The sequence below is a fragment of the Ambystoma mexicanum genome, chromosome 6q (genome assembly GCF_040938575.1).
Source record: "Ambystoma mexicanum isolate Mex_15411 chromosome 6q, UKY_AmexF1_1, whole genome shotgun sequence".
Lineage (NCBI taxonomy): Eukaryota > Metazoa > Chordata > Amphibia > Caudata > Ambystomatidae > Ambystoma > Ambystoma mexicanum.
Genome location: NC_090937.1, coordinates 61,247,760 through 61,270,086, shown reverse-complemented (window position 1 = coordinate 61,270,086; position 22,327 = coordinate 61,247,760). Strand labels below are relative to the sequence as shown.

General features: G+C 44.4%; 1 protein-coding gene across 1 annotated transcript in view; it reads right to left on the bottom strand.

The window, feature by feature from the left end:
* The window catches only part of GRHPR (glyoxylate and hydroxypyruvate reductase), a 315,324-nt gene that overhangs the window by 53,989 nt on the left and 239,008 nt on the right, over window positions 1-22,327 (bottom strand). Inside the window, exon 8 of the mRNA XM_069630480.1 lies at window positions 9,215-9,345. Coding sequence (XP_069486581.1) covers window positions 9,215-9,345 — 131 coding nt within the window. The remainder of the gene's footprint in view (window positions 1-9,214; window positions 9,346-22,327) is intronic.

Genomic DNA, 22,327 nt, shown 5'->3' with positions numbered 1-22,327 from the left:
CCGGAAATACAGACAACCGAGTAAATCACCGGCAGCCGGAACTTGAATTCTCCAGGAAGCGGGTACAGATTTGTAAATCAGCCTTAAGGTCAGGAGAGCGTGGGGTGGAAATGCTGAAGCATCTGGCTGCCTTTTATTTACTGAGGGGTTGAGTACTGGGGGGCATGCAAGGGGGGGTTGAGGCGATTGTATGCTGTTGGTGTCAAATGTAGAAATCGGTGTGGGGCGAGTGGGGTCTCAAAGCTGCTAATGGGCAACAACCTTCATGACGGGTCAGGTTGGTGGTTCGGCCATATCCTAGGGTGAATCTTGGGGGCAGGCCGAGAGCCAAGGAGGCGAGGGGAAGGTGGATGGAGGGGGCGGGCTAGGGGGATGTTGGCTCTTAGTTATGTTGAAGTGTGGTTTGGTTCATGACAATATGTGCACGATAAAGCGGCATAGCAAGTGGAGTAGAGGGCATTGGCAGTGGGATAACATGACGACAGCACCTACTGATGAGCAGCAAATGGGTTCCCTGAGTGTAGGTACCTTGAATGTAAAGGCCTTAATTCCCCTACAAAGATCATTGGTGGCGAGGGAATTCTGTAGGTCATGGCTTGACGCACTCTTGCAGGAGACTAAATTCATGAAGGGTGAAGAGAGGAGAATCCTGAATGGGGCAGTGGGACACGACATCTGGGGCTTTGGCCCCTGCAGGAGAACGAGAGTGCGGATCCTGGTACGGAGGACACTCAGAACGGTGGTCTCAAAGGTGTGGTCAGATGTGGATGGGCCAGCCCTTCTGGTATCAGGAAGTATCTGGAAGGTGAACTTTATGTTCACCACGATCTACGCACCCAGCCTGGGACAACTGAGATTCACAAAGGGTACACTCCCCAAGAAACTGTGTGAGAGCTCTGGACACCTAGTTCTGGGAGGTGACTAACACCTGGGCTGATGTGGCATTGGACAGGCAGACTTCACATGAAAGGTGACAAGGGCTTCAGAGGCCACACCATGGGGTGTTTGGGGAGACTGTAGAATTGCATAGTCTGAGAGACATAGGGCGTTAATTCCACCTGCAGGAGAGGGACTAAACATTATTCCCCCTGCCCCAAAGAAACATTCACAAGAATGGATTACCTATACATTTCAAGAGACCTATGGGACGTCGCCCAGAGGTCAGAGAGCCACCCAATTTCTTGGAATGATCATGAGCTGGTGACAATGGACCTGGGTTGGTTGGTAAGGAATCCTAAGGGCTTGAGGTGATGGTGCAATGAATCCTTGATTAAAGACCAAGTGCTCCAGGAGAAGTTGCAAACAGATCAGGGAACTCTTTACCATATTTTGCAAAACCCTCAAAACCACCGTATTCAGATAGCACCTTCAGCTTCCCCACCCTCTTTGCTTTCTCCCCTACCCACCCTGCCTTGCCATCCATAGTCTGCTCCCACACACTCCCCAAATCGCTATATCAATTATACCTTGTAACTAAGTTTTTTGCATCCTATGTAACCACTAAGCTTATTCTATTCTTTGTAACCGGCAAGTATCTCTGTAACAGCGCCACAATGCCAAAGGGCTGCTGCATGCTTTATAAATGCTAATAAATAAATAATATGGGGGAGGCAGCAAAGAGAATTGTTGGGAAGCGGGCAAGGCGACCTGGTGTGGATTGATTAGAGAGAGGGCACGAAAAAAGAGGGATCGGACCATTATTGAATGAGGATTTCAGTAGAAGATTCTCACACTGGAGAAACAGGCACAGTCAGCAGTCGAGGGCAAGCAAGGTTACCTTGCAGATGCGAGGGGTTAAGAGGGAAGAGCTGAGACTACTTGAGGAAGGGAAAATTATTCGGAATTTGCAATTCCTCAAGAAAAAACTCTATGACAAGGGGGACAAGGCAGATGCACTGTTGGCGGCCAGGCTATGGGGACGAGTTGAGAGTTATGTTTCTGAAGTCATCAGGAAAGATGAGGTACCAGTGTCTACGCCGAACAGGTACTAGAGACTTTTGCCTCCTTTTACGAGACTCTATAAGTCGGTTTCCACCCAGGAGGCAGAGAGAATTGACCCATACCTGGCAGACATCCAACTGCCCACATGATCCAGAGTGGAGTCCAGGGAACTGGAGGCCCCATAACCGGAGAGGAGATGACGTGGATGCCCCAGGGCAAGACACCCGGTGAAGATGGGTTCTCGATCGGTTTTTACAAATCATTCCTTGAAGCTCTCCTGTCCTTCATGACGGAACTCTTCAACGATATACTTGAAAACGGAGGTATCTCATGACACGTTCTCGCAAGCTCTCATTATGGTAATAACCCAAGGAGGAGAGGGATCCCATGTCCTGTGGGTCTTATCGGCCCATCTCCCTTCTTAATATTGATGCCAAAATATACGTTATGGTGCTTACGACAAGGCTGGAAGAACATATGCCTCGATTGATACACCCAGACCAGGTGGGTTTCATCAAAAGCAGACGGGGCGGACACGAGGAGGAAGTCCCTGCACTTACTACATGAGGCAGTTGGGGCAGCAGCGGACCCCGCCTTTCTCCCAGTGGACACCGAAAAGGCATTTGACAGGGTAAAGTTTGATTCCTTGAAAGTGCTCCTGGGTCAAATTTGGCATCAGGGACAGGCTCCTACTGGGCATTATGGCAGTGTATCACCAAGGGCTTGTGTCACAGTTAACGGTGGGTACTCGTGTTGGTTTAGCCTGGGGAGAGGAACCAGACAGGGGAGCCCTCCTTTCACCGACCCTCTTTGTCCTTTCCCTAGAACCGCTTGTACAGATGGATCAGAGGAGAACCTAAAGTTGAGGGACTCATTGTGGGGGGGCAGGGGGACATAAGTATAAGGTAGTATTATATGCTGATGAGATGTTATTACATGTGGTGAACCCACTGACCTCAGTACCTATGGTGATCCAACTGATCAAACAATATGGGACCATATCCAGATTTAAGATTACTCGATCCAAGTCGGTCCTCCTCCCCTTAGACAAGACTGGAGACCGGAACGTAGCCAGATTCACACCCCTGGGAGTGCAAGTCAGTCTGGGGCCCTTGAGGTATCTGGGGATTAATGTAACTAGGGACCTTGGAGAGCTTTTTGAGGCTAATTTTGGCCTATTGATGGGCAAACTAAAACAAGACCTGGAGCAATGAAGCAAGCTCACGGTCGTCTGGCTGGGACAGCTTAACACCGTCAAAATGGTTCGCCACCCAAAGATTCTTTACCTGTTCCAGATGGTACCCATCCAGATACCGGACTCGTTCTTTGGGGATGTTGGCGGCACCATGCTGAAATTCTTATGGCATGGGGGAAAAAAGCCAGGATCCCCACGGGGACCCTCTGCCTTCCTAAAGAAAAAGCAGGGGTGGGTTTACCAGACCTTAAACTTTTCTATAAAGGCTGCTTAACCTAGAGTCCTGACACCCCACCTAAGAGCACAACAAGATCTCCAATAGATCGCTTTAGACAACACACACATGCACTCGGCGACTGTCGGGCAATGACTATGGGTCCCCAAAAATAAGATACCATGTAAGATTCGGGAACACCCGATTCTGGGAACAATCTGGCATGTTTGGAAGAAGGGTACGAAAATGGGAGGGGTCACAACATGGCCATCTCCGTTGGGACATATCTTGGTATCGGGAGTGAAAGACGCTATAGAGAATCCAGAGAGATTTCAGTCCTGTTTGAGGCGGGACTAGAGAGGATCAGACCGCTCTGAAGGGAGGGAAGATTCATTACACTTCAAGAATTCGAAGAGGCTTTGAGCATTGGCAGACTCCCGGTCCTTCTCTATCTCAATTTAAGGGGGTATTGATGAGGGAGGGCCCTAGGGAACAGACTTAGAGGGACCTCAACCCTTTTGACAGGCTCCTAGACACCCGGGCTGAGGGGAAAGGGCTGATCTCGGCCATGTACAGAGCCCAAGTAGAACAAGGCAAGGAGTCCATGGTAAAACTAAGGGAAAGATGGGAGAGAGACATGTGAGGGGATGAGGGGGTTGAACCAACCTATCTGGGATAAACTCTGCAGGGGGGCCTCCCGGGCGTCCATATCCTGCAAATACAAACTCCATGCAATCAAGCTCCTACACAGATGGCAGTACGACCTGGTTAGACTCCAGGATGTACCAGTGTGTCAGCCCCTTGTGTTGGTGTGAATGTGGGACAAGGGCAGATTACTGGCACATGTGGTGGGGGTGCCCTAGGGTCCAGGTGTTCTGGGATGTAAGTCTGGGATGGATGAAGGAGCTCGATGGCATCCCTAGAGTGAAGGCTCCTTTTGTTGGTCCTGTTCGGACTAGAAGGGGTGGAGGGGGGAGTTTCCCCAGGCTTTCCCAGATGGCGGCGGGCCTACTACTGGCAGCCAGGTCATGTCTGACGACCCAGTGGAAAATGTGCACACCCAAAGCAAAAAGGAATGGATTAGTGTGGCTTAAAGTATGTATGCAATGGAACACGAATAACAGCGGGGCTCCACGGGGTTGGAGGATCCCTGGAACTGGAATGGGCTTAGTTGGTTAATAAATATGTGTCACCCGAGGTAACCCGAGTCTATACTTCGCCTGAGAGTTGGACTGAAAGTGCCAGGAGAATCATAGGAAAAACACCACGCTCCAGTGGGAACGCAAATGATTACAAGGGGCAAAAGGGACTGCCAGTAAGGGCCCAGAATCTCACGGGGCTCCGATGCAAGCAAACACTGCTGCAGTATGACATGCCAAGCATAGCAGAGGGGGAAACAGCCAAAGTAGGGGTGAGAGGGCAGGACAGGAGCGGGGTTAAAGTTCAAGGTTCAATGGTTGTGTTTTGTTTACGGAAGCTTGAAGACTGATTCGGACTTCCCAACCTGTGTTAATGCCTTTGTAACATTCATCTTATTTTTTCTGTGGCCTCAAAAGTAGGCAGTTTGGTTGTACTGCTCTCGAAAACAATTTCAATAGTCTCATTTGAAGAAAAAAAAATGTGATTTACTTTCTCTTTCCAAAGTGCATTTCTAAATATTTAAATAAGTCTAACCACCATCATAAAGATTAATCTTTGAAGTGACTCAGATGCAACCCCTTGGCCCAGTGTAAAATACTCCTTGATGTAGATCCCTACCTGTGCTACCAAATCCCAGAGAACATCTTAGACTTTTACCCAATTTGGGACAGAGGGTGGGACGGATGGTATGTGGAATAGTTAGCACTTTAAAAGCAGCACATCTTCGGAATGTCTTTCATTTCATGGGATTGAATAATTACAACCACTTAGTCAAAACTCATCTTACACATAAGACTTATTTTTTCCCCCCGCAACACACAACCTTTTGCAAGGCAGAGAAAAATGCATCATGCACGTAGGATCATTAGGCTCCACTCTCTCCCCTGTGATCTTCAATCTTTACATGGAGCCACTCAGAACCCTCCTTGCTGCATCCAGCATTCACCAACATGAAGGTGACACGCAACTCTACCTCAAGATATCCTCCATTGAATGCCTCCAAGGGCTCACGGTCGGCCTGCCTCTCATTGCTCCAGTTTTGGGTGTCCAGTTCGTACCTACAGCTCAACCTCTCCAAGACTGAATTCCTACTGCTGACGAACAACACAACCCCAGCTGGCCACCTGCACCAAGTCCCCGGGGTTTAACATCGACAGACACCTCTGATTCAAACAGCGCATTGCAAGGAAGACACAAACGGCTTGGTACAAACTGTCTCACCTGCAGCAAATCCAGGTCTTCATCCCAGAAGATCTGCATTCCATGCCTTGGTCCTCTCCCACCTGGATGGTGGCAATGCCCTTTGGAAGGCCTTCCAGCGACTACTCAGACACCCCTGAGATATGTCCTGCATACTATAGCATGACTCAAAGGACTCCACAAAGTCGACCGCATCACCCGACCCTCATCGACCTGCACAAGCTCCCACTGCATGCCTGTCTCCTCTTTAAATCCTGCTGCATCATCTACAAGGCTGTCACCCTGAAGCTCCCAAGCTACCTCACTGAGAATCCCTGCATCTTTGGAGGCCTACGATCTACCAGAAGAAAGGACATGTGCAGACTTTAACTCCCCCCGGTGCAGGAAGGAAAGCACCCGTAGACGCCCCAGGACTCTGCAATCTCCTCCCTTGCCAAAATCAGATTCGCCCCTCACTTCTACATTTCAGGAAGGAGCTCAAGACCCTCCTCTTCAAGGAATGCCTCCTCCCCAACACCTAGGTCCACACCCTCCATGCCTCACCCTAACAGACTGGGTGATCTGATTCCTCCCCTGGTTGCTTGTAGATCCCTTGCTGACAAATTGCCCACCCTACCCTATTAGCCACCCACACTCACTCGTTTCTCTGCTTCCGTCACTATATTCTTTCCTGTACGATTGTAAAACGCTCCATTGCTTCCCGAAGCTAGGTCAGTGCTCAATAAATACCATAATAATACTGATAATTAACACTTATCTAATGTATCCTGAAAACAAAACATTATCACAACTCAATAAAAGGATTTGTAATGTTCCCTTGGCAAGTGCAGACCAGTCTCATTCTTGTGGATAGGAAGGCTAAACAACGGATCAGTGAGCACTGTAGTTGCATCAAAAATAAGGCTTTAACAGCTCCCCTCGTTCCTCATTTTGTGACAATGGAACACTCCAGTGATACATTGAAATGGACCATACTTTGGCAACAAGTCAGAACGAATGATAGAGTAGCACAATTGTTCTTCCCGGAACAATGGTTAATTTTTCTAACCAAAGCATCAGAAACAGGTTTGAACGAAATGATCACTTGGAGTAGCTTCTGATGAGATGACGCGTGCAGGTAGGCATACTTCTATTCAAACATAGTTACAATCATTAGGGATATATGGAACCAACCTAGAGCTCCAAACATGCCAGTCCCTTATAATACTCTTTGGTCAAACGCAGCCATGACTAGGAGCCATGAGTAACATACACAGCACAGATACAAAGAAGCAAGTAGAAGACCAACAACACGAGATATTTCCGTCCTCCCATATGGAACCAAGAGATCAGCTTGCATTTAGTACATGGAAGGTACATTAAAATGTAATACTGCTATTCGAAATGCCCAACCGAAGCTGGTCGATGACTTACAGCGTGTAAGGGGAAAATTGGCATGGCGGTTAACGAAAGAGCGCGCATATGGCAAGCAGTGTCTTGAACTGCGCGGCGCCGGAGCTTGAAACTAAGGGTGATGTTGTAGTTACGCATCTAGATCGGACGCATATACGTTAGATGAACGCCCACAAACAACAGAGGACGTGATGTGCTGTGCTGTAAACGTCATCACGCAAAAAATATCACGTGAGCAGCGGCGTCGGGTACTTTAGGAAAGGCAGAACGAGAAAAAAATACAGCAAGGCGGACAGAATTTTTCACAGCAATCCGAGCCAATATGCCATAGCAGGAAAGAAGTGGTACACCCGATTGCCGATCTGAAGCACGAGGTAAGGTGAGCAAACCAGGAAATATATAGTGTCTGTAGTCACTTGTGAGGCTGTTGAAAAAGGCAGTAAAAATGCAGCACTCTAGATGGCACTTTTTCGTTTGCAGGGGCTTATGATCACATCTTCGAATACATTGCATACTAATGGCTCGTGGAAAGGCATGCTGGGAGTTGAATGACAGCGAAAATTTTAACGCCCGCAGGAGAAAAACCTTACGGGCATTAGAATATCTTTTGCATGCAGGTAATTACATTTCTGTGAGCTCCTAGAACCTCTTTAGTTTGGCAAAAAAGTAAAAAAGATAAAATAGCTGCATGCGCATTAGGTTTTTCTTGCACACAGGGATTGTTACACCATGCACTCTCAGCACGTTACAGTTCCCCTATAGCTAATAGACAATATACAGCTATCAAGATAGAACAAAATAGATAATGGAGTTAGAAATATTTCTAAGTCTAACTATGTCACACTAGGGATAATACCGAGCGCCAGACAACAAGTGATAGTCGTCCTACATAGGATGCCCATTGTAGATATGGCACAGAGCTGAACAGACCCGACTGATGTATGAATGTGTGTCTTTTTCTCTCTCTTTCTCTCATTGTAGAGTTGATTTTGTCTACTAAGAAGACTTGATACCAAACTGAATGCTCTGTTTAAAGGAAAATATTTATACCTTTTTTGACACGGTAAGCCTTTTTGTGAGGAAAGCAATACACTCCTTAGGCAGTATTGAACCAAAAATCAATAGTAATTGCCTGTTTTTTGTTTTCTTTTTCTTACACTCCATTATCCCTTGTTGTCCCCCTTGAAGATCTTGTGCTCAGACTCCAAGTCGCCATACTTCACACAGCGTGAAGAACAAGACAAAACGCTTAGTCCTTGAACAGGCAACAGTTATTAGAAGGAGCTATAGATGCTTTTGTTTGCTTACACAGTTTGTTGTTGGTTCCACTGAGGAAGTCTACAGACAATAGGAGAAGCATTTTTTTGGTTGTGATAGATGAAACATGTTGGGTTGTACACACTGCAAAATAAACAGTGGGGATAATTGTTATTAGATTGAGATTTATGTCCCCTACAGGCAGAATAAGCGAGACTTGAAAGAACAGATTATTCTGGTGAGGCATCCTCAAATTAGAGGAAGTGTCGGACACTGCTTAACCAACACTGAATTGCCCATTATTAGCAACATTTGCACATTTTTATTGTACTGTTAATAGATTTGTGAAAAACTACACTATTGGTTTTAGTTTTGTATAGGAAGGGTGTTTTATGAATATTTTATGTATGGTTTTACTCTTTGAATCTTTTAAGGATGAATTTTAGAATATGTAACATGCTAATCTTGTAAAAATGTGTCTTGTATAGCGGAATGTTAGAAGGGTTTGTAATATTCTTTGTATATATTAATTTTGATGTGTGTCTTTTTTGACAAAATAAAGAAAATATTATTTAACTAAAAATTAACAACTCGGAACCTATTTGGTACACGGCCCTAGTCATTTAAACAATGGATTGACGAGAAAGAAAAAGAAAGACTGCGTGGTTCCCGAGTTTCTGATTGTCCCTAGGCAGATATAGGGCCGAACCTAGCTGTTTATAAAATAGCCTGATCTAGTCTCTTTTTTGTTTGATGGGATAATCTGCAGTGCCACATAGGAGGCTCTGAATCTTTACATAGGGAATTGTGGACATAAACTCAGAGTACACATAAATCACCTCTTTTCGATTAGCTGTCTAAAGTAAGAAACGTACCACAGTTCTTTAAGGAGAGGAGAGGATGGTCCACTGCGAGTGGTTCTGGGACTGTGACATCCAGCCCAGCCGCTGCTATTTGGCCGCTGGATAAAGCCTTGTAGAGATCTTCCTGGTTCACCACAGCTCCTCTGAAGCAAAACAAAACAGACGATTCCTTAAATAAAAAGGCTAGCTTTACAATACAATGGATGGTGTTTTATAAGAAAGCTCCCAATGGCATACTCTTTTGTAAACTGGTCTTGGATTAGACGGACTTGTTTTGAACGCATTATCTATTTCAATAAAAACTCAATTTAAACCAAGACTACGCCATTTCACCGTAAAGTTTCTAGGACACATTTTCTACTAGTGGAAAAGCCAGTGTACCCATGCTACAAAGGAGTGTTGGAGCCCCTCTATTGAGAACAAACATGGGTCAAAATACCCTGTTCTATGACATGTCTTCCACTCAGGAGGGTCTACAACCATGTTTTAACTCACTGCATCCTTCGAGGAAAAAATGCTATTTGCATATCAGTCTTTGTTCCACCCACAAAGGCAGTCCAGTACCAAAATGCTAGGCAAATCTCCTATGAACAAGTGTACCATCAGCAACCCAAGACGTGTTTCGGCCTAGTTGGGCCTCATCAGTGAGGTGAAGCTGAGCCTCTCTAAAACAGTTAACAAGAGTTCCATATATGGATTACGTTGTGTTACTTACTTAGGTTGCTGATGGTATTCTTGTTCAGATGACATTTGACTTTTCATTGATTACTGTAAATAATCTGTTGAAATCAAATCCCAAATGTCACATCTGATTCGCACATTGTGTGCTAATTCTCAACTAATGCGGTCACAACACTTTGTATGACATACAACTCGCACGAAACTGTTCTAATCACACCATGGAGCATCACTCACAAGTGTCACACAACCATTTGACTATACCCATGGTTCATCCATGCACTTGGGCTCCACCAAACGGTTAATGACACACCAAATATTTATTTCGTTCACTGCACTACCACCACAGCCTTGAAAAAGACCCTTGTTGGGTCGGAACACGTGTCGGCAGAGGTTATACGGCATAAGTTTTTAATTAAATCACCTTGAAAATACACAAGACCCTGTTTTCACTGCTCACAAGTGCAGTTGCACCGATGGATACCAGCAAAATTTCTGATCCAGCGCCAGGTTAGAGTGCAGTTCTTCCACAATACCTGCTCCACACCTCAATGAGACAGCAGAGCACAGTCTTTCAAGAACTACTCACTGGCTGCAGGACATAATATCCACCACGCTGGACAATCACAGTGATCTACTTATGAGCGTCCTCTCCCCAGGCCATTGCTATTCTCAATTCCACTCCCTTGGGATCTTCTGCACAGGTGGCCAAGGAAAGGCCATTGCTCTTGCATCCTGACACTGGGCGTGAAGAAACGAGGGAGGATCACTTGGGGGATTGGGAGTTAGACATCAAACGAAATGCTGTATTTCCCTTTTCCCTTCCAAGAGGAACCCTCTATATTCCAAGGACAATAATGGGATATTGTTATTCATGTGCCCTTGATCAAAAAAAGGGTATGAGATACCATCAGGAAAAGGGCAAAAAGGGATGGGCGAGACATGGTACCCCCCTTTTTCTATTGATGACAAACCTAGCCCTTCCCCAACCTTAAGGGCTATATATGGGCTATATGTTATGACCTGTAATTTTTGTATGCTCCAAATGTAAACCACACCTGCAAATACTTACCTGTTGTATACCAATCAATTTTACATGACATGTACTAAGTAAGCCTTCCTTTTCAGTGCCACGATGCCGCCGGGCAGCTGTGTGCTATACAAATGCAAATAAATAAATAAATCTAAGCCAGGTCCCCTAATTTTTCCACACATGACATTTGACAGTACTGGAACGAGGTAGAGACTAGGAGTTATGCACACCAACATGCAGCTACACCACTGTGGTACTGAGACGCGGAAGAGGGCCTGAGAAGAATACCGTTGCCAAGACCAGGCAGGTCTTTCTAATGAATGTAACTATAGTCATGCAATTAAGAGAAAGCACTCAAACCTGCAACCCTTTTGCACAAGCCAGGTGTATAAAAGGGGTTTGGACAGGAAGGTGAAGTGTGAGAGGCGAGATTGTGATGAGAGCCATGGTGAGCAGTTCTGCAGCTGACAAAATACACTGAGGTTTGTGGCGAGTGAAGTGGGAGCAGAAGGTCCGTGGGGCAGAGGCGAGGCGAAGAAAGGAGACCAGATGAGGGGTCATTCTGCATTCCACCAAAAGGATTGCTTGTTCGCCCATGGCGCTGCAAGAGCACGAGAGTGTCTGAGGGGTGGAGAAAGAACCGCTGGAAGGAAGCCACCCAGTTTGTGGCCAGCGCGATACGGAAAAGGACTTCAAAGTGAGCCGGTGACTTTCCCAAATAGAGAAACCCGGTATTACTGTAACCACGAGGCTCATAAAGTGAACTGCTATTATCAAATGAGAGCAGAGACTTGTATAATGTAGCGTAGTGGTTGTGTGCCTTGTTAAAGGAACAAGCTCATTTTCGAAAGTTGCTGAAAGTTAGGAATCCTTCCTTTTGAACACATTAACGTGTTTAAGTGTTTGCGTGCCTTAGAAGGAACGTTATTGAAAGTCCAACCAAGGAATAAAAATAAAATACGTAAAGTGTATGAACTGTGAATTGCAAGAAAACCAATTCATATTGAACACCGAACTTAATGGAAATTTAACATTGACGCAAACCAGTAAACTTTGAATACTGAATACATGTGGCACAACAAATGAACTCAAATCTATAGTCTGAATGTAATCAAGCAACATAAGACTGCATTAAACTCTTAACTGCAATTGAATACTACGGAATATTTGTTGCACAAGGAATGAACCCAAACATTGAAGCTGAATACATTAAAGGCTGAAGGAAACCCAAACCGTGAACCTTAATAAGTGAATATGGTGTGACAAGGCTACCGTTTGAAAAGGGGTGTGTAACACATGGTGGCAGAGTCACGAGGTGCGTATGGAGAAACCAGAGGCACCCAAGAGCACAACCTAAACCCAGAAACCAAGGAAACCAAATAAAGGTGACTTGGTGCACAGGAGCAAGTACCAAGGAACCTGTGTGAGATATTGAAGTCTTGGGGATGGGAACCCTGAGACTTGGCACGTCTATATGTTTTGTCTTCGGATCCAAGTCTCAATACCCCCTTTTTGTTTTGATTGTTTTATTTGAAACTTGGGGAAGGGAACCACAGAATTGGCTCTGAACTATATTGCCTTGAACTGGAGAAAGGTAAACCTCAAGAATATTTTTCATGGAACTTTCTTGTGCTTGGGGAAGGGGAGCTGAGAGAAAGCTGTGAGCTAGAAGAAGCTCAGAACTTTGAGTTAAACACGGTTTCTTTTGACTTTGACATCTACACTTTTGTCAGTTCTTTTTGTGAGGGCAAGAATAGGTTTTGGACACAGACGACTATTAAGCTGAACTCTTTGACCCAGACATTCGTTAGTTTCATTCAGATAGGGAAATCCCACCTTCGCATATGGCAATTTAGGCCTTCAACCATCCTGACATTTAAGTTAATAAATATCTTTTATTTGCTTCACGATGACTTCACAACACATTAAACACACTCACTTACCTCAATGTGCCTTTCCTCTCCTGCTCGCGCTTGTAAGCCTCTCCGCGCACTCGTTTGCAGCAGGAGCATGACAGTTCGATTTAGAAAGACCACTCTTTTTTTTCCCCCTCAAGTTTTCAAAAACTACTTTTCCATTTGATACCTTACATAATACATAAGTACATTGACAAAAAAAGTAATTTATTTGGTTAGAGAAATAGTGCTCAATCAAATGAATGTGTTTTTAGAAAAAAGTATATATTTTCTTAGTGTATGCGCTAATGGCCCATAATGTCGCCCTCACAATTGCGACGGCCGAAATGCCTGACTAATGTTTTTTTTTAAACACCCCCTTTACACCACATATATATGTTGGGGGTATGGGATATTACAGTAATATGGGGCAGGGGGTTGGAGTTATCCCCCACATATCTATGTGGTCAAAAAGGGGGTTTAATTAAACATTGTTTTTTTTTAAGTCGTAATTTTCGGCAGTCGCAATTGTGTGTGTGGCCGCAGTGATCACATAGATCCGTGTATGCAATTTGAAGTATGATTTTTAAAGTGGTATCCCTGTCTTGGGCCTTTTCTGCAGCTAATTGTATGTTATTGTTGAAATACACATTTTGTTGGCCCAGACTAGCGGTATTCAAACTGGGGCGTGCCCCCACAGGGGGCCGTGGGTGCATACCTGGGAGGCCGTGAGAGCCCAGCATGAAATGTGTAAAAAGAAAATTTAAAAAAAAAAAAAAAAAAAAAAATAGAAAATATTTTTTTAGATTGGAATAAATAGGCAGGGGCGGCTCACATGGTTGGGCTGAAGCATCAAACTGTCTCGGACACCAATGAAAAAGTGGCCCACAGTTGTAAATGGATATTCATTCCTTTAGCCAAAGACTGTTTCAATAGTACCCAAGGGGGTGCTTTGTGTTAAAATGTAAGTAAATTGTGATATTTAAAGAATATTTATTCAGCAACAATGGTCAAAATTACTAACTGCATAGTGAAGTAACTCAAACTGGCCCACATTGGCCGAAAAAGGGGGCCCATTTTGACTGACACACACTACCATTTTGCATTTTTGGTACAGGCATTGTCCTATCCATAATGGCAAGGGGACGCCCACCCAGTGGCCCCCTCACCCATTATGGAGGAGCTAAGGAGCCAGCCAAGTGAAACAGTGAGCAATCCCTCAGCTGCTTTTTGCAGCTGAGGGAGTGCTCCTGGGCTGGCTGAACTATCAAAGGAAACACTAGTTCCCTTTGACAGTTCACTTCCCCAGCCACACATGCTCACTGAGCCATGCAAGGCTGGGGCGTTTTGCTTCGCCAGCATTGCATAGCTCATTGGAAATGCTGGCTGGGGCACTGCATGTCTGGATGTGCGAGGGGAAGCTCCTCGAACATACGGACAGGGCAGCCAGGAGCAGGCTGTTCCAGCACCCACACGCAGGCCAATGCAGAAGGTAAGTTTATGTTAATTTTTTTTATTTAAACATGTGTATGGATGCATGTATGCATGCATGCGTTATGATTGAGTGTATGGTGATGGATGCTCGTGTGAATGATAGCTGTATGAATGTGTTTGTTTTGGTCTGTTCAGCTGATTTTGGCAAGTGGTGGATAGGGGGGAAGGAGGGCTGTACAACAAAGGCATTTTAAAAATGCCTAAATGCCTTTGTTGAACAATCCCCTACCCACCTGCCAAAATCAGCTCTCCTTCTGAGGCGCTGTGGAGCCCAAGGGACAGGGATAGTATTTTTTTACTAGATTTCTATCATAGATGTCTAGTCAAAAATACTATGCTTTCCCCTTGGCACCCAAGCGCCTTGCATACACACATAATCCTGTTGATTGTGTTAGGCCCAGGGGACAGGGATGGTATTTCTTTTACTGGACATCTATCATAGATGTCCAGTAAAAAAATGTCATGCCTGCCCCCTGTGCCTCCAGCACCAATTGCAAACTGTTTGGCTATTTACCCAGTTCTTTTTTAAAGTATGCTCTACAATGCAACATTTTAACCCATTATTTTGAAATTCACCCCCCCCCCAAACCCCACCTTTGATTGGTTCGGGCTTCCTCACTGCGCCCGGTCATTATGGCATTTTTGGGGGAATGAGTTATGCCCCTCCACCTAAAAAATTCACCAGCCGCCACTGGCCCTTGGACTGTGGTGGTAGCAGTATGGATGGGAACCATGGGATAGTGTTGGGAGCAGGGTTGGGAGAGGATGGGGTGAGGCGAGCCCAGGGACTGGTTAGGAGTGGGATGAGGGAGCCCAGCGACTGATGGGAGCAGGTGATGGCGCGCAATACATACTGTCCATTTGGCATTTTTGGGGGGGCCCGGCCTGCCCAAATTTTGCTCAGGGGGCCCAGGCTAAAAAGTTTGAAGACCACTGGCCTAGACTATGAACTTGAAGTCTTATTGTTGTATGCGTACGGCAACAGCTCCCTGTAGCAGTGATAAAGTGGGCAGGACGGCTTCGGACAAACATACATCTAATATACGATAGTGCAATACCAATGAGTAACAGATCATTTTATGTGCAACAAAAGACAGCTTTTCTGGGTGTAACATATATTCACAATTAGATTTACAATTAGGGGTGTGGATGTGGTGAGGTCCGTTGGTGCATAAAATGTGGTAGTTTCCAACCTAAGCAGGGACTGGTTTTCAGGTTACCCTAATTTGCGTCACATTCAAAGCATTTCTCGAGAGAGAAAATGAAGGCCTCTGATCGGGGCGATGGTCAAAATGTCGGTTCCCTGTGATATTCTTGAATATTAAAGGCTGCACACCAGATTTGGTGCAGCCTTTAATATTTGCAAAATATCTCATCACCCCCCGCCCCACCTTTGAAACCGATGGTTTCACCCCCAAACTCTTGCTTTAACCTTTCACACACTCCCCACCCTAACAATCCCTACCAAACCTCGCACACACCTTCACATCTCAACCGTCCCTGGCCAGATTCACTCACTGGCTCCCATTCAAGAAAGATTAAATTCAGACTAGACTTGCACATCCAGAAGGACTTTTACAGAAAGATCCCAGTGCACTGCATAGGCATGTACCATTTGAAGCCCAATGTCTGGAACCGTTTCTTGCCACAGATACTACCCTTAAAAGGCAGGGTCAGGCTTTCAGCAGACCAACCATTTGTGATCGCCTCTAAGTACTACTGATGAAAACAATGCAAGAGAGCGACTGCTTGGGTGTTGGCTCAAGTAGAGGACGTAGCAAGGCTTTGACACCAGAGGTATGCCACCAACATACTGACTGACAGTATGATGGAGTGTTCTTATTTGGGATCAGGGGTAGCGGTGAAGGGGTAATCTGGCCACAGTGCCATAGAACCTGGTTTAGGTTGGTTTGACAGCAACTGCTCCCTCACCCCATCCCCAAGATATTCCTGTATATATGTTCCTTCGAGCGCAGTGTTTCACTACCCCCAAAGTATTGTTGTACATTAGGATCACGTTACGTTTAAAGTTCTAAAGCATTGAAATGGCCTTAATGTATTGTTTCTCTATTTGTTTTTATAGGGCGGGGGTCCTTCAGACCTACAAGTCCCTAATTTAATGGATGGGACTGTGGTGGAAGCACCGATATCCTGAGGTGCTACACTGGAACCCTGCATAGTGCTGGTTCACAGAATCCAGGTGTAAAATAGTTGCCTTATCTTTGAAAACCCCATGTTGTGAAGCTGCACCCACTGTTATTTCACAGGTATTGAGTGGTCTGTGCTCCGACAGAAACGGTGTTAGTGTATAGCCTGCTGGCCTCGAGTCAAAATTGGTCTCCAAACATTGCCTCTCCCTTGCATAAGTTTGATTTTATTGCAGTAAACGACCTGCTGTGGGGTAAGGTTAGTTTATGCTGGTTTGAATTCTAGAGTTTTCAGTATGGGTGGATCCAGTGCTCCTAATTGTGTGCATTTACAATTTATAAACCTGCATATTAAAGGAAGAGTTTATTACTGATGCGCAGATAGTAGCGCAGCACTCTTGGTTGTAGTTTGTTTAATTTTCTCATGTTTTAAATGTGAGAAAAGGATGAAGGCCATTGTTGTCATACTCCTGGCATACCGCCCAAGCCCTCTTGGCAGGTGGAGACACATTTGTTTTGTTGTAGATTAACAATTCTGGGCACCTTGTGCCTCTCTCCTGGTCACCAGATGAATAGCGCTGAGCCTCTGCAACATACAAATAAATAGGTGTCAATTGTATGAAATTGGCTTATTGCTTTTGGAACAGATGATTTGAAATTCTAACCTCTACGCTGTACAGAAGAAAAGCTATGTATGTGTATTTGGCTAAGATTCTCTCAAATATAGTTTGAAAAACTGAAGTACTAAGATCACAAACAGTCTCTGTTAAACTCATGAAAGACTACACAATTCATGTATTTTTCAAACAGAGTTCTCCTCAGCAGCCATAGGGTATGACATTATTTGCAATTGACTGCATATGAAAAAAAAACAGGCTGGCCCTCATGTACCGGGGTGTCTGATATGGCGATGTGTCCGTTTGTATTCCAGCTAACCCAATACAAATCCTGGCCACTGCAGCCTCAGGTAGCCCTAGAGATTTCAGGTGGGAGAGGCAATATTGGCTGGGTAGTCCCCTCCCCCCAAACTGTGTGATCATTCCTGGCCTCTGCAGGGCCCTGTGTCAGATGCGCTATGATATGGACTGGAACTTTCAGTCCTTTCCTACTGCTGTCCAAGGTGCCTTTTGCAGGACATACACTAGAGGCAATCTTCGCCAACAAAAAACGTTTTACCACAGCGCCACCAATTCAGATCTCCTATAGCAATCACCTCATCATTGCCTTCATAATCACACTGGCCACTCCAATAACCAAGCAACACAACAGGACAAGCAACCGATCAACATGAAAAGAAACTGGAGAACCATCAAAAACTCCAACTTAACTGAACTACTGGAACTCAGCAAACCACAAGCAACAATGGACGAAGCTGCACTGGACCAAAAAAATAGATCTCCTCCACAACAACAATTCAACAATTGACGAGATCGCCAAAGAAAAACCTTTACCCCTTTATGCAAAAGAGCAACAGCAAAATGGTTTACCCCATTACTCGGCGCCATGAAAAGGAAAAACTGAAAACTTGAAGACTGGAGGATCAAAAAAACGACTGCGAAAAGAAATTCAAATTTCAACAAACCCGCTCATACAAAAAGGAAATGCAAAAAGAAAATACTATGACCACAGAATCTTCAAAAAGCCAAATACCGAAAAATCATAACAAAATAAAAAAATCAACCTGACTGCAACAACACACCAATACCATTGAAGAACTATGCAATGACCATTTCAAAAACAAAATCATGACCATCCAATAGACCATACAAAACAGACAATGCGACCATAATATGGAACCCACCCACTGCTACGAGGCATGCCTGAACAAACTCCAAAGCTTCCCCCATATATCAGTGGAGACATTTGTCAAACTGGTAAATCAAAGCAACAAAACAGGTTCACCCACAGATCACTGCCCCACTGACATATACAAATCAATCCTCTCACAAGGAACACCAGAGGAACCTCTTCAATCTTTCAATCTCAGCAGGGAAAGAGACACAATCACTCAAATCAGCATACATCAAGTCGCTCCTCTAGAATACAGCAGGAAACTTAGAGGACCGCTCCAATTACAGAGCCATCTCCAGCATCCCGTACCCAGCTAAACTGCTGGAACATTATATTATATATAATAACCCAGGAATTCATAGAAGAGTACCGCCTATTGGACCAGGCACAAATAGGCTTTAGACCAATGATGATCTAAAGGCAAACACAGACTCAGACAATAGTACCGCTTTGCTACTTCAAGATCTCTCTGCAGCATTTGACACAGTTAACCACGACATCCTCATGAGATTGGAATCACCGACCGCACCTTAATATGGATCAAATCCTTCCCAACAAACAGAACAAACCATATGGATCAAACCTTTCAAATCCAACCCAAGAGAATCCTCAGAGAGTAGCACAAGTAACATCCTTCTCCCTGTTATTATTCAACATCTACCTGTCTCGACTAATCAAAATCATTAAAAGCCACAGCCTCACCTGTACAACTACGTTGATGACACACAAATAGCCTACAAAATACAAGACATGCAAGAAGAAAACACAACCTTAGAGAACTGCCTTCGTGAAATATACAACTGATGAACTCTACCTCAAATGCAACCCAGGCAAAACAGAAATAATGATCATCACAAAAAATGGAGGAGACAACCACTACATCCCCTGGCAATCGGAAAATGGTACAACCCCAGCCCCATCGTCGATTGTAAAAAACCTGGGAGTCCTGATAGACAACTAACTTACTCTAGAGCCACAAGTAAATGCTCTAATCAAGAAATGTTTCTTTCTCCTGCAAGTGGTAAAAGGATTGTACCATTCCTATCATTCGACAACAAAACACTCACCATCATCGCTCTCGTCATGTCCAGAGAAGACTATGCCAATAGGCTATATTTGGACATGCCTGAACGACTTCTAAAAATAATTACAATGCATAAAAAATGCAGCGGCCAGACTGTTCCTCAAACTACCCCGAAGAGAACCCATCACACCAGCGCTGGAAACGCTACACTGGCTACCAATAAAACAGTGAATCAAGTTCAAATCAATGTGCATAAGGCACAGAGCAATCCACGACCAAGGCGCAGAATTCCTAAGAGACCAAATTACCCTACACAGCCCAACAAGGATGCTCCGATCCAGCAACAACATCCGTCTGGAACTAAAACCGTACAACAAACGAAAATTCAGAGGATCCTCTTTCTCACACCTTGCCCCAAAATCCTGGAACGAGCTACCAAAGAACATACACAACACAAGAGATCACCTCCTATTCGGAAAACTCCTCAAATCTTGGCTCTTCACCCCATAACTAGAAATCATGCTTAATGGGATATATACACAGTTGAAACAAGGCCGAGAGAAGAAACCTATCCACCTTAGATATCGCCCATAAACAGAAGTTAGGGTAGAGCAATCTAGGCATATCAACCTACCAATTAAAAGATAGATAAGATAGGACCATACCAAATAACAATCATAGAGATAAGGATGGAAGGGTAAGGATGACACATCAATAACACCGTGGCCTACAAAGAACACACAGGCAGCAATGGACCACCGACAGGAAGGGAGTGGGTGATTGTTAAAGTACAGCACCAATACCGGATTGGGGTACATTGCACAAACCTACCTATTACACCAAGTTCGAAAATAGCACAGCTGGGAACGTGTCACGAAATCACTCATAGCAATTAGACAGAAAGGAAAGAAAAAGTGAAAGAATATGCCTACCCATAGGACAACCGGATACATAGAACAAGAATCATAAGGACCAAGAGACATAACCCACTAACCCAAAGCTCAAATCTCTGCATACTTAACTCACATGAAAATCCACACAACCACCTTCTTTCTCGCTCAAACTGCACGCACTTCACCACACTGCAACAACAAACACATAAATTGCATCAACAGCACACAAGGACTAGCATTGATCCAATATTCACACGTAAGCTCAGTGCACAGTGTAAACCCAGCTGATGCTGCCAACAGCACACCACTTTTCTCACTTCCCTATTCCCTATTCTCCCGACTAACCCACCCCGCCTTCTTGTTTGCAGATCCGCCTTGAGGACCAATTCCGTTGGTGACAGTGCACGGTACAAATACTTTTAACATTAACATTCTGGGAGCTAGTTTTACCTCCCTCTGTTCTGTTGGATCCATTGATTATTCCTGGTTTAAAGCCGGTTGTATCTATTAACATTGTGTCTGGGCTCAAATAGTACTGTAATCCACCCTTAATATCACAGACCAAATGGAATGATCTGAGTCGTCGAGATGTATTCTGATTAATATTGGTTATTACACAATTCGGTTGATTAGTGGTTTGTAGGGGATATTCACATTGCATCCCACAGAACATGGTTAGTTAGCATGGGAATGGGTATAGAGAAGGAGGTGCTTTTTTAGTACTTACCTCCATTCTACGCTAGGAAATCACATGTTCAGCCTCTCCGACTTTTATAAACACCAAGCTTTGTAACAGAGATTGGCCCTTTATTGGAAAAAAGGTCTCTTAATCAATACAAACATACACCATGTTTGGTGTAATATTTCTCTTTCAAAAAATGCTGTTGGGCAAGGTAGTGGGGAAGTGAGACAAGGATTCTTCACGTAATGTGAACTTTAAAAGGGACAAAGCAGCACATGGTTTTAGTTGGAAGAAGGGAGGGTGGGGAAGAATATTGTGCCAGGGTGGAAGAAATTGAGCGTATTGCAGGGCGGGGCAGCAAAATTGTAAACCAGGGCATATGGTGACAGTGTTGGTAACCCAAAGTTGAAAATGATAGAATACCGAAGGGGCTGAAAAGTGGGGAAAAGGGCATATTGTTCCACTATTTACCAGCAACATTTATGAAAAAGTTATAAAACTCAAAATACGATTATATAAAAAACAAAAACACAATGCTGTTGCGTTCTGAGCTATGCATACGGACAGAGCTCTTGACTTGTTCACAACGCTTTAAAAACCACAACAGAATGGTCAAAGTTATAGCTTCCTAAACTGCACTCAAGTTGCTAAGGGACAATTAATCTACAGCACAGTTTGCATTTTACAATGCTGTTTGGGGACTTTACTTTGGATATGCATAAAGAATGGCTAGCTCCTTTCATGAAGAGATTGGTTTTACAGTCACATTTCCTTGTAACTGGGCCCTGGTGTGCAATGTGATGAAACAAAAGCCTACCAATTGGGACAGGATTAATATAAAGAAATTGTCGTGCCTAGCCACTTACCAATAATATGTATTTTTTTATTTTATTGGTTTCAATTCAAACCTTTAAAATATTACACAAAACACACAACAAAAACAACAAACATCCCTCCCACCCCCACAATCGCTGGTACTGCCGCTGCCCCTTGATAAATTGTCTGTCTCGTCTCCACTTAAACTGAATCACACTGTGATTGCTCACACGAGTTTAACCTGCCTTCAATTATAGCTAAAAAGGAAGTTAGCGGCATTATTAGTTTCACGTCAATACCATTGCACATTCTCAACCACCAATCTTCCGCACATAATAAAGAAGGATGTTCTTCACTCCATTGTTCCAGATGAATTGATCGCACATCTTTCAATTTCGGGCAAAACAACACCAAGTGTTTGAGTGATTCAAGTTAGCTGTCACAAAGTCGGCAAGCAAGGTTCAAGCCTACATTAGACGCCCAAGTACAAGTCCGCTCTTTAGTTTTCAGAGCATTTAAGCGAAACAGCATGAACAATCTTCGCGCTTTTGGATTCGGGAACAACTGTAGATATTTTTGCAGGACATTAAACCCTCTTGCCTCCATGGGTGCATTTACCATCACTCTAGCAAAAAATCTCTCCATACAAGTGGACTCCCAATCGGCTCTCCA